Consider the following 13,307-nt stretch of genomic DNA (forward strand, 5'->3'; position numbering starts at 1 on the left):
ATAACATTTAGGCTTGGGCTGTTAAGTGGCAAGTAACACTCGCACCACACCAGTGCCAGGCAATGACCATCTCTCCAACAAGAGAAAATCTAACCATCTTCCTTTGACATTCATGGCATTACCATCAACATCCTAAGGGTTACCAATGACCAGAAACTTAACTGGACCAGCCACATAAATACTGTGGCTACAAGAGCAGGTCAGAGGCTGGGTATTCTGCAGTGAGTGACTCACCTCCCAACTCCCCAAGGCCTTTCTACCATCTACAAAGCACAAGTCATGAGTGAGAGGAAATACTCTCCACTTGCCTGGATGAGTGCAGCTCCAACAACACTCAGGAAGCTCGACACCATCCAGGACAAAGCAGCTCGCTTGAATGGCACCCCATCCACCACCTTAAACATTTGCTCCCTCCACCACCGGCGCATCGTGTCTGCAGTGTGTACCATCTACAAGATGCACTGCATCAACTCACCAAGGCTTCAACAGCACTTCCCAAACCCGTAACCTCTACCACCTCGAAGGATAAGGGCAGCAGACGCATGGGAACACCACCACCTCCAAGTTCCCCTCCAAGTCAAACACCATCCTGACTTGGAAATATATCGCCGTTCCTTCAATGTCATTGGGTCAAAATCCTGGAATTCCCTACCTAACAGCACGGTGAGAGTACTTTCACCACACGGGCTGCAGCGGTGGCTCGCCACTACCTTTTCAAGGGTAATTAGGGATGAGCAATAAATGCTGGCCTTGCCAGCAACGCCCACATCCCATGAATGAATAAAAAAGATTGGGATTATATATTTAGCTGCCTCTGCTGCTCCCCTCCCTTCTCCTTTTCCACCAAGACAAACCTACCCCCAACACTCGCTCTAGGCCTAAGCCTCCTCCTACCTCCCATATAGCTATAGCTCTCCGACCTCACTGTGTCCATAAAACCCACTTCCTGCTTCCTTGACCTAATTCCCACTAAATTGATGACCACCCAACTTCGCTTTCCTGGCCCCCATATGCTAGATGACATTATAAATGGTTCCATCTCTATGTACTCTCCTATTCAAAGCTGCCATCATCACCCCATCCTCAAAGAAACCGACCATTCAGCCCTCTGTCTTGCAAACTATCTCATCTCCTACATCCCTTTCCTCTCAAGTCCTTGAATGTGTTGTCATCTCCCAAATCCGTGCCCATCTTTCCTGCAATTCCTTGTTTGAATCTCTCCGATCAGGTTCCACCCCAACACAGAAGTGAAAGGTCCTTAATCAAAATCACAAATGATATCCATGACTATGACCATGGTGCATTATCCCTGTTTTTCCTCTCTGCAGCCTTTGACATGGTCAACCTCCTTCAATGTCTCACCTCTGATAAACCAGGTCACTTGGTTCTACTCTCATCTATCGAATCGCAGCCAGAGGATTTCCAGAAATGGCTTCTCGTCCCGAACCCGCACCACTACCTCCAGAATTCCTCAAGGATCTATCCTCAGCTACATGATGTTCCTTGGCGATATCATTCAGATATGGGATCAGATTCCACCAGTAGGCTGACGACACCCAGCTCTACCTCGCCACTACATCTCTCAACCCCTCCATCACCTGTGTTGTCAAACTTCTTGTCCTACATCCAGGCTTGCATGAGCTGCAATTTTCTCAAATTAAAACATTGGGAAGATCAAAATCATTTTCTCTGGCCCCTGCCATTAACTCTGTACCCTTGCTACTGGTTCCATCCTCCTTCTGGCCACAGTCTCAGGTTGGACCACGCTGTTCGGAACCTCAACGATCTATTCAACCCAGAGCCGAGCTTCCTACCCCATATCCTCTCCATCACAAAGACTGCCAACATCCATCTCTAACATAGTCTCTGCCCTTACCTTAACCAATCTGCTGCCGAAACCCTCACCCGTCTTTGTCACTGCCAGACACAACTATTCCAATGCTGTCCTGCCATCCTCCACACTCATCGAAAACTCTGATGCCCATATCCTATCCTGCACCAGGTCTCACTCACCCATCACCACTGTCCTTGATGATCTATATGGATTCCTGATTTCCAATGCCTCAAATTTGAAATTTTATCCTTGTGTTTAAATCCCTTCAATGACTTGCCCTTCAATGACTATAACCTCCATCAGCTTACAACCCCCCCCCCCCCCAAAACCGAACACTCTATTCCTCCAGCTCTGGCTCCGCCATTGGCAGGTGTGCCTGCAGCTGTCTAGGCCCCATGCTCTGAAATTCCCCTTCTAAACCCCTCTGCCCATCTACCTCTCCTCCTTTAACACCCTCCTTAAAATCTATCTCTTTGACCAAGTTTTTGCTCACTCTTCCCAATATCTCTTTCTTTGGCTTGCCGTCCACTTGTGTTTGATTACACCTGTGTGAAATGAACATAGAAGGACATCTAAGGCAAGTCACTATATAAAGGCAAATAGTAATTGAAAGATGCATGTCACAGGAATACTATATGGCATAAACATAGCTCAAGATGAAGTGAAGAGACATTTGGCGAGGGCGACAGTAGATTTGCCATTTTATATGTCAAATCATTGTGGAACAGCAATAAAAAAAGCAAACAGAATGCTTAAATAATATTGCTCAGCTGAGTACAAGTTGGAAGATAGCATGCTGAAACTGTAGAGTCCTGCTCAGACCTCTCCTTGAGCACTGCATTCCATTATGGTTGCCAATCAATTGAGCCATCAGAAAACATCAAGGCCTATCTGTAGCACCAATGCAGAAATTGGGGCTCTTTAGCTTTGATAGGTGACTAAGGTGGGACTTAATAGAGGTATACAAGATATAAAACAGCACAGATAAGGTTAATCTGTACTATTACAACAAGATATTAAGAATACAACAACAAAGAGATAGACATTTTGAACAGGTTATTGGGAAGCACTTCATCACACAAAAGAGTGATCAATATTTGGAAAAGTCTTCCAGATAGGTGGCAAAAGCCATAGACTAACTTAAAAGATAGTTAGATGATGCAGGGGAAGGGGAAACCAAGATTTTAAAAAATTCCACAGGAATGAGAGCTAAAATAGGGCAAAATTACTTCTTTCATCTATATCTATCTTGAGTTAAGGGGTACAGGACTATCTCTAATAGCTAGTCTTAAATCACTTGGGCTTCATACCAGATGTACTGTAACTGCAGTCTGGTATAAAGCTACCTTTAAAAGCTTCCAGGCTGTCGCATGGATGGCCTTGTAACTTAAAACTTAATTTCCTGTTTTTATTTTTAGTTACAACAGAACTAAAGCTGCTGCCCACTCTCCTAATATAAAAAATTAACAATGCATGTGCAGAGCTCTCTACACATTTGGCAGACTCAACTAGCAGCACACCACAATCTACAGGCTCATCTCACTCGGAGACCAGTACCTGTAGTATAATTGCGCTTTTAGGTAGTCTAACAACTAAAAGCTGGCCTCGGACCAATATGTCCAGTTTATAAATATAGTTAAACTACACAGTGCACCAAACCAATGCTAATTTCACAATGTTGAGACATAAACCCTAAACTATGGACCTGGAAAAAAAACCCTGCACTAACAGAATTCTGATAGTTTGGCAGCACCACCACCAGAAACACAGCAGTACTGCAGCCATTTGTAACGTGCACATCTCAATGTAGTGGTGTGGTAAACCACTAATCTGCCTGTACAGAACATGTCTGGGCATGCCTCAGCTGGCTCCGCCCCTGGCTCCACCCCTAAGCCCAGGTATAAAGGTGATTGACCTCCAGTCCCCCTGGCTTTAAGGATCAGTCTACCAGCAGAGGCATGCTCGTATTCTTTTGTTAATAAAAGCCTACTTGTTATAAGTTTAACTCTTAGTCTTCTGGAGTTATTGATGGCGCATCAAGTGGCCACAAAGTTTTTTTTGCCCAAACGTTAAATTGAATTAAATTGTGTAATGGTGACTGAAAGGATACACATCACAAAAAAGGATACACATGATTACAGGAGAGCTGGTAGGTGTCTTCTATAATTCCTTCTTCGTTTATATCCACATATATTTTCTGACCACACACAGCACAAATGTCATCAGTGAGATTCCGGGATGGCATACGACCACAATTATAGAACTGGGAAAAGTACACAAAACAAGAACATTTAGCATATGAAGCAAAGTACAAATATTGGTTTATTTTGAAAAGAAATAGCTTTCTTACTGTGCAAATATTACTTACTCCAATAGTAGAGGCCATATAGTCAGAACAAATCTCAGCAAAATCTCTTCCCATAACCCCGTAATACAAGCCATAGAAAAGCAAAATTACACCAAAATCCATCGAGTCTTCTGTCTTTATTCTATGTTTAATGAAAAAGAAAATTGAGCGATCAACTTTTCAGCTTCAGCTCCAATGGCTAACTGAGAAGGTAAGATTGTAACCTATAGCTCAGTTGACAATGGTGCTCTTCAGATGGGCACATCAGAAGCAATGTACCCAAAGCTGAATTTATATCCCTGCCCAACAGAAAAGATCAATTTCCCATTCCTGGCAATACCCTACAATTTTGACAAACTGTCCTTGTCTGATATTACTACAAAGCCAACAAATGTTAAACTTGTGTAACAATGAGTTTACGTTATGCTCCGCACAGATTTATAGCCTATGCAATAATTCCAAAACCCTAGCTACAGAAAACGTGTTTGGTGGCATATAACTAATTTACCTCCATCACAAATTTATAACTTCTGCTCCCAAAAACCAGGCAATGAATGAGAAACCACATCAAAAAGCATCTGCTGCAAGCATATTGTACTGCAATTTGATCTGAAAGAAGAACTGTAGCAAGTTGATTCACAAGAAACCTCATGAAACAAAACGCTTTACTAAATTCTGTGGTTGAAACACGTGTAAACGTTAGTAAATGCAAAATATAGTGGCTAACAAAAAGTAATTTAAAATTGCTAATAAAACATCCCAAAAAGTACCATACCTGAAGAACAAATTGAAGCCAAACATTGTAAACATTACCGCCAAATATCCCACAATGCCCACTGCATAACTTAGTTTGTAGATGAGAAGGAACCATTTGTAGACCATCCTGTTGATTTAATAAAAAAACAAGGTTCATGAGTAGGTCTTCTCTATTTGATTTTTGACTAACAAAAAACAGACATGAACTTTACAATGGTCTGAACTGTTCAATACGTGAAAAATATTAAAGCATTTAGTGTTTTCACAATAAAACCACAACAATGAAGCAATTACAAATTCTAGTCACAAAAGTGAAAGAACACTGCAGTTTATACATGACATATGAAGTTAAAAGCAGCAATATGCAACAAGTGATTTAATGCAGTGGTTCTCAAACATTTTGGTTGAAGAACCCCTTTTCAAATGGATTAGTAATCACGGACCCCCCATCTAAATGAAAAGAACACAAGAAATAGGAGTAGGCCATTTGGCCCTTCAAGTCTGCTCCGCCATTCAACAAGATCATGGCTGATCTTCTACCTCAACTCCACCTTCCCACACTATCCCCATATCCCTTAATTCTCAAAAATTTATCGACATCAGTCTTGAATATACTCAACGACTGAGTATCCACAGCTCTCTGGGGTACAGAATTCCGAAGATTTACAACCCTTGGAGTGAAGAGATTTCTCATCTCAGTCCTAAATGGCCGAACCCTTATTCTGTGACTTCGTGTTCTAGATTCCCCAGCCAGGGGAAACATTTTCTCAGCATTAAACCTGTCAAGCCCCTTAAGAATTTTATATGTTTCAATTAGATCACCTCTCATTCTTCTAAACTCTCGGGAATATAGGCCTGGTCTACTCAATCTCCCCTCATAGGGTAATCGCCTCATCCCAGGAACCAGTCTAGTGAATTTTCACTGCACTCCCTCTAAGGCAAGTATGTCTTTCCTTAGGTAAGGAGACCAGAACTGTACACAGTACTCCAGGTGTGGCCTCACCAAGGCCCAGTATAATTGTAGTAAGACTTTTTTACTCTTGTACTCTAATCCCTTTGTAACAAAAGCTAACATACCATTTCCTTTCCTAATTGCTTGCTGTAACTGCATGCGAACTTTGTGATTCATGTACAAGGACACATAGGTCCCTCCGAGTGCAAACATTTCCCAGTCGCACACCATTCAAAAAATAATCTGCTTTTTTGTTTTTCCTACCGAAGTGGATAACTTCACACTTCCCCACATTGTATTCCATTTGCCATGTTCTTGCCCACTCAATCAACCTGTCTATATCTCTCTGCAGCCTCTTTGCATCCTCCTTACAGCTTACTTTCCCACCTAACTTTGTATCATCAGCAAACTTGGATACATTACACTCAGTCCTTTCATCTAAGTCATTAATATAGATTGTAAATAGCTGAGGCCCAAGCACTGATCCTTGCGGTACCCCACTAGTTACAGCCTGCCACCCTGAATAAGTCCCATTTATTCCTACTTTCTGTCCATTAACCAATCCTCAATCCATGCTAATATTACCCCCAATACCAGGAATCCTAATTTTGTGTAATAACCTCATGTGGCACCTTATCGACTGCACTACATCCACTGGTTCCCCCTTATCCATCCTACTAGTTACATCTTCAAAAAAAGTCTAGATTTGTCACACGATTTCCCTTTCATAAAACCATGTTGACTCTGCCTAATCATATTGGGTCGTAATTTGCGACCCCCCCCCCCCAACGGGGGCGTACAAGGTGTATATGCGCCTGTAGGGGCCGTGCAAGTTCCAGGTTTAGGCATGTGAAGCGCATGCGCGAAAACCCGGAACTTGCGATCTGTCAATCCGCATCCCCGGGAAAAGGTCCTCCCCGTGGGCGGAGAGTTGCGCTATTTGCCCAACTTCCACCCGCTGAATGCCCATGAAATTCTTATGCCTGGTAAAAGCAGCCATAAGGCCTGCTTTTACCAGCATAAGTTTTAAAAAAGAGAAAAAATAAAACATCACTCATTTATACTTTAAAAACCCAGTCCAATAAAGTTAAGTTTATTTTTAGCTCCATTAAAACAATTTTTTTCCCCAAAAAATTTAATTTGTTTAAAATATTAAATGGCATTTTAATTAATTTTAAATATGTAATAAACATTTTTTTTTTATGTGTTTATGTATTTTTTAAGTAATCCCCATTCATACTTAATGGGTATTCCGTTTGTACAGACCTCCCATAAGTATGAATGGGGATTCCTTTCTTTTACTGGTTGGGCCGGCCCACATGATCCCAGGGGCGCAGGCAGTTCACAAGCTACCCGCGGGTACACGGAGAGGCCTAGGAGCACGGATCTCTGTACCCCCCAGACCACCAGGTAAATTTGTAGATTTTTTTCAGGTTGGAGGCATCCGCCCGTGGGAATCCCCCGACCGCAAATTTTGGGCCATTATGATCTTCTAAGCATCCCGATACCACGTCCCTAATAATAGATTCTAGCATTTTGCCTACTACTGATGTCAGGCTAACTGGCCTGTGGTTTCTTGTTTTTTCTCTTCTTCCTTTCTTAAATAACAGGGTTGCTTGCTACCTTCCAATCCTTGGGGACTGTTCTAGAATCTATAAATTATAATATATATATATATATATATATATATATATATATATATATAAAATGTGAAAGTGCTGCATGTAGAGAATGTTCTAATAATACTTTTAAGAAAACAGCTATTTACTTACGGATATCAGAGAGACGGGTGTGCCTGCTACTCACCAGTGTTCTGGGTATTCCGCAGCAACACATGGCCGCTATTAGCCACTTAGTGCTGACAATTTTTTAAGCCGTCAGCAGGCTGGCCAAGGTGAGGGCACGAGCACTCATGCACATGCTGGGATGCTGCTGGAAGCATGACTCATCACCATACTGTCCCACTGGCATGTTCTGTAGCAGCTGCACTGTGGGCTTGTACGGGTTTGCGTGAACATGTTCACGCACATATTTGAAGGGCTCCGCAGGCCCTCTGATCACGTGTGGGGAGGTTGGCACAGGATCGCAAGGGAGAGAAATCGGCTTGACTGGTAGGGAGCGCTTGTTGCAAAGGGAGTGTGTGTTGTGGGCCTCCGAGGAGGCGGGCCCAGCCATTGAGAATAATTTGCAAGAACTGAATCAGTGTCGGTTTTATAAAGAGATTTGAAATTGCCTCTGGTGCGCGGACCCCAGTTTGAGAACCACTGATTTAAAACAATGCAAGACCGTCAGAATGCGAGCCAATTACTATAAATCTTTGTGATCTTTCTAACCGCAACGGATGCGTAATTGCCATTTGCTGCCAATGGAACTGGCATACGACTTGATACCACAAAGTAACACAACTCAAGTAAATAGAGCTCTGTTAAAGAAAGAACGAACAAACTTGCATTTATAGCGCCTTTCACAACTTCAGGACATGCCAAAGCATTTCACAGTTAAAGAATTACTTTTGACGTGCAGTCACTATTGCAACATGGGCAACTATGAAATCCAATTTAAGCACAGTAAGGTCCCAAAAACAGCAATGAGGTAATAACCAAATAATTTGTTTTAGTGATGTTGGTTCAGGGATAAATATTGGCCAGGACACCTGGAGAACTCCCCTCCTCTTCTTCAAATAGTGCCATGGAATCTATTACATTTACATGAGAAGGCAAACAGAGCCTTGGTTTAACATCTCAGCTGAAAGACTGTACCTCTGACAGTGCAACACTCCCTCTGTACTGCATTAAAATGTCAGCCTAGATTATGTGTTCAAATCCTGGAGTGGGGCTTGAACTCCAGACTTAGAGGCAAGAATGCTACCACTGAACCATGACTGACGCAAGTAGATACTCAGTTTTTAAATTTAGAATATATTTTTATACACAGAAACAAAACAAAACACTGATAGGGATTACACATTACTATACAAGACAAATATATAACTTGCATTTATATAGCCTTTAACGTAGCATAATGTCCCAAGGTACTTCACAGAAGCGTTATCAAAAAAAATCTGATACCAAGCCACAAAGGAGGTATTAGAACAGGTAACCAAAAGCTCAGTCGAAGAGGTAGGTTTAAAGGAGTGTCTTAAAGGAGAGAGAGGTAGAAGCAGAGAGATTTAGTGAGGGAATTCCAGAGTTTAGGGCCTAGGCAGCTGAAGGCACGGCCACCAATGATGAAAATCAGGGATGCTCAAGAGGCCAGAAATATAAGGAGAGCAGAGATCACGGAGGCTGTAGGGCTGAAGGAGGTTTCAGAGATAGGGAGGGGGCAAGGCAAGGTCATGGAGGGATTTGAAAACAAAGAAACTTGCAATAAGCTTCACTGATGATGATTGGAAACATGAAACAGCTACCAAGGTTCTAGATTTGGGAGAAATGCGAAACAGCTAAGATTCTAGATTTAGGTAAGGCCGACTTCAAAGGGATGAGACAGAGACTGTCCACAGTAAACTGGGCAAATCTGTTAATGGGTAAAACGACAGAAGATCAGTGGGAGATATTCAAAAAAGAATTTAATGTGATAAAGAACCAGTTTATACCCGAGGGGCAAGAGCGATACTTGCCAAAAAAACCAGCCGTGGACGACTAAAGAGGTATGGGACAGCATAAAACTAAAAGAAAAAGCATAGACATGCAAAAAATAGCACAGATCCTGGCGATTGGGAAAGATACACAAGAACAGCAAAGGGTCACAAAACAGATAGTAAGAGCTACAAAAACGGAGTATAAAAAGAAACTTGCAAAGGATATCAAAATCAACACAAAATTTTAATACAATTATATTAGGAAAAAGAGGTAGTCAGGAGCGATGTTGGCCACTTTAAAACCAAAAGCGGTGATATTATCAGTGATAATAAGGAAATGGCGGGCATGATGAATAATTACTTTGCGTCAGTATTTATAGTAGAGGAAGAGGATAGCATGCCAGAAATCCCAAGGAAACTAAATCAGGGACAGGGACTCAACAAAATTAACCCAAGTAAAATAACAGTAATGAAGAAAATAATGGCACTAAAGAGTGACAAATCTCCACGACCAGATGGTTTCCATCCCAGGGTTTTAAAGGAAGTAGGCGAGTGCATTGCAGATGCCCAAAGTTCTCTCAATTCAGGAACCATTCCTTTAGATGGAAAATTGTGCATGTCACTCCGCTATTTAAAAATGGTAAGGGGGGGAAACCAGGGAATTATAGACCAGTTAGCCTAACATCTGTTGTCAGGAAATTGCTAGAGTCTATAATTAAGGATAGGGTGACTGAACAGCTCGAAAATTTTCAGCTGATCAGAGAGAGGATGTGTGAAAGATAGGTCATGCCTGCCAAACCTGACACTCCTCCCCCACCCAGAGATATCTGCGCTCCTCTAATTCTGGCCTCGAGCATCCCTGATTTTAATCGCTCAACCATTAGTGGCCGTGCCTTCAGCTGCCTAGGCCCCAAGCTCTGGAATTCCCTCCCTAGCCTGCTCCACCTCCCTACCTCTCTTTTTTCCTTTATGGTGCTCCTTAAAACCTACCTCTTTGACCAAGGTTTTGGTCATCTGCCCTAATTTCCTTATGTGGCTCGGTGTCAAATTTTGTGTTGTAACACTCCAGTGAAGTGCCTTGGGACGTTTTACTACATTCAAGGTGCTATATAAATACAAGTTGCTGTTGTTTGGAGTGGAACATGATGGGGGAGAGCTAGAGTGGGAGTCATTTAATATGCAGGTGTTATCCTCCCGCATTTTCTCTTGACGGACCCATTTGTCTGCCACATTCTTGGGCCATGGAAGCCTTCTCTTTGCCAATTTTTTCACACTTCCCTCCTCCTCTGCTATAAGCATTTATACCTCCTCTGGACCCATCTTCTGTTTCCATACTAATCTCATTATCACCTCATTTTGGCCTGTACCATAATCACTTGTTATTTACTCACCCCTGCTCTCCACCCCATCACAAACCTCTCCCTTTTGTTCTTTTCTGCCCTGCATTTTCTCTGGCTCTCCACTTGCCTGAAAGCTGTTCATCTCCAACATCTTCCAATTCTGATGAAATGTCATCGACCTGAAACATTAACTCTCTCTCTCTCTCGAGATGCTGCCTGACCTGATGAGTGTTTCCAGCATTTTCTGTTTTTATTTCAGATTTCCAGCATCCGCAATATTTTGCTTCTGTTTTAGTGCTTAATTCACTGCCACTTCACTTTCAGGAATACCCACCTTGAAGAGGTTCTGTTCTTTTCTCGGACTGGATTTTTGTTGGTCTCTTTTACCTTGTTCACCTTCATTGCTATCCATTTCCCTTCTTGTGTTTGATCACGTGTCTGCTAAAACTCACTTTCACAGTCACATCTCTTTTCTTAGCAACTGTCTTCATCTCCAGCTTACAAAAGCAAAATAATGCAGATGCTGGAAATCTGAAATAAAAACAGGAAATGCTGGAAATACTCAGCAGGTCAGGCAGCATCTGTGGAGAAAGAAACAGAGTTTCTTCTCCTCTGACACCCTCCGCCACTTTTAATCATTTCAATTTCCTGGCCCTAACTGTCTCCTTTTTAGCATGGACGTTCAGTCCCTCTACACCTCCATCCCCCACTAGGATGGCATGCCAGCCCTCCACTTCTTCCTTTAAGGGCGACACAACCAGACCCCATCCATCACCACCTTGCCGAACTTGTTCTCCGAGCAGCTTTTCCTTCAACTCTACTCACTTCATCCAAATAAAACGCGTTGCTATGGAGAATCACCACACGGACTGCAGCGGTTCAAGGCGGCGGCTCATCACCACCTTCTCAAGGGCAGCTAGGGATGGGCAATAAATGCTGGCCTTGTCAGCGACGCCCACATCCCATGAACTAGCTATGCCTGCCTTTTCATGGGATTTGTGGAGCATTTTTTGTTCTTGTCCTACTCAGTTCCCCTCCCTGACCTCTTTTTCCAGTACTTTGATGACTGTCGGTGCCGCTTCCTGCTGTCGCCCTGAACTAGGAAATTTAATCAATTTTGCTTCTAACGTTCACCCCACCTTTACCTTCAACATGGTCCATCCATCTCCAACTCTTACCTTCCCGTCCTACCCTCGACTACTCTATCTCCAGGTCTGGGGATAGGCTGTCCACCAATGTCTATTACAAGCCTACCATCTCCCACAGCTACCTTGATTATACTTCTTCCCACCCCACTTCCTGTAAGGACTCCCAGTTTTTCCATCTCCTTCGCATCTGTTCCGATGATGCCACCTTCCACACCAGAGCTTCAGAAACGCCTTACTTTTTCCTCGGCCAAGAATTCCCCTGCACCGTGGTTGACAGAGCCCACAACCTTGTCGGTCACTTTTCCTGCCCTCAACCCTCCTCCTCCTCCCCCCTCTCAGAACCATAATAGGATCCCCCTCGCCCTCACTTTCCACCCCACCAGCCTCTGCATTCAAAGGATCATTCTCCGCTGTGGTGTATGTGCCTTTAAGAGCAATTATGGTGTATGTGCCTTTAAGAGCCCCAGGTGTGCGTAATGCCGGTAATTGCCACTTGGGCTATATAAGCCTGTGTATTGTGTATATCCTTTAGAAACAACCCCCCCCCCCCCCCCCAGACTTGCTTAGTAAATACCTATGAACCAACTCCTGTCTTCAGTGTCTTTATCTACGCACGGACACTACAGTGGCGACGAAGTGGAAACGGACTTATCTGCAATTCGGCAGCACCTCTAGGACATCGATTCCTCTAGCGTCCAGAAGACTCAAGGAAGTAAGAGAAACTGTGGTTTCAGCAGCTGGCCAAGCTGGTGACAGGTACTGCGCTAATCCTTCCTGCGCGTCAGGCTGGAGCTCCAGCGGCGGGCTCTACAGCTGAGACAGGCAGCGAAATCGGAGGCAAGCAATAACGGACTGGGAGGGTGCACTCGAGAGACGGCCGGGCGGCAAGCAGGTCAGCGTTTAGACCTCCGTCGAGAACGAGTCTCCAACAGTGAATAAACGGAAACCACAGTAAAACAGCGTTGTTATCGGTAGCAGCGGCGGGAAGCGCCATATCGTTGCTACACAGAAAAAAAAAGCGCGGGAAGCGCCATATCTTTTCTGAAATGCCTAAATCTGGTAATATTGAGGCTTTTGATGGCGAAATAGAAGATTGGACCACATACGTGGAAAGAGTAGAGGTTTATTGCACTGCAAATGGAATAACAGATGAAAAAAAAGCTTCAGTACTTCTGAGCTTAATGGGCGCGAAGACATACGGGCTGTTACGAAATTTAATCACTCCAGCCAAACCAAAGGACAAGACTTTTAAAGAAATTGTTGATACCCTGCAGGAGCATTTAAACCCAACACCGCTGCTGATCGCGGAACGATTCAAGTTCTTCAAGAGAAATCAACACAAGAATGAAAGTA

At 43.3% G+C, this 13,307-nt stretch overlaps 1 protein-coding gene across 6 annotated transcripts in view; it reads right to left on the bottom strand.

Annotated features, from left to right (window-relative positions):
- The window catches only part of rnf175 (ring finger protein 175), a 70,263-nt gene that overhangs the window by 36,193 nt on the left and 20,763 nt on the right, over positions 1–13,307 (bottom strand). For 4 of the 6 annotated variants that reach the window (XM_085961382.1, XM_085961373.1, XM_085961365.1 and 1 more), the window contains exons 5-7: positions 4,957–5,064; positions 4,203–4,323; positions 3,964–4,097 (exon numbers count right to left, since the gene is read on the bottom strand). In XM_085961382.1, the coding sequence (XP_085817508.1) occupies positions 3,964–4,097; positions 4,203–4,323; positions 4,957–5,064 (363 nt within the window). Of the gene's footprint in view, positions 1–3,944; positions 4,098–4,202; positions 4,324–4,956; positions 5,065–13,307 lie in introns of all 6 variants that reach the window. The other 2 variants (XM_085961400.1, XM_085961391.1) reach the window with 1 other exon arrangement.

Source organism: Somniosus microcephalus, chromosome 2 (genome assembly GCF_052327205.1).
Source record: "Somniosus microcephalus isolate GS21.2 chromosome 2, FLI_Smic_1.0, whole genome shotgun sequence".
In the NCBI taxonomy this organism is placed as follows: Eukaryota; Metazoa; Chordata; class Chondrichthyes; order Squaliformes; family Somniosidae; genus Somniosus; species Somniosus microcephalus.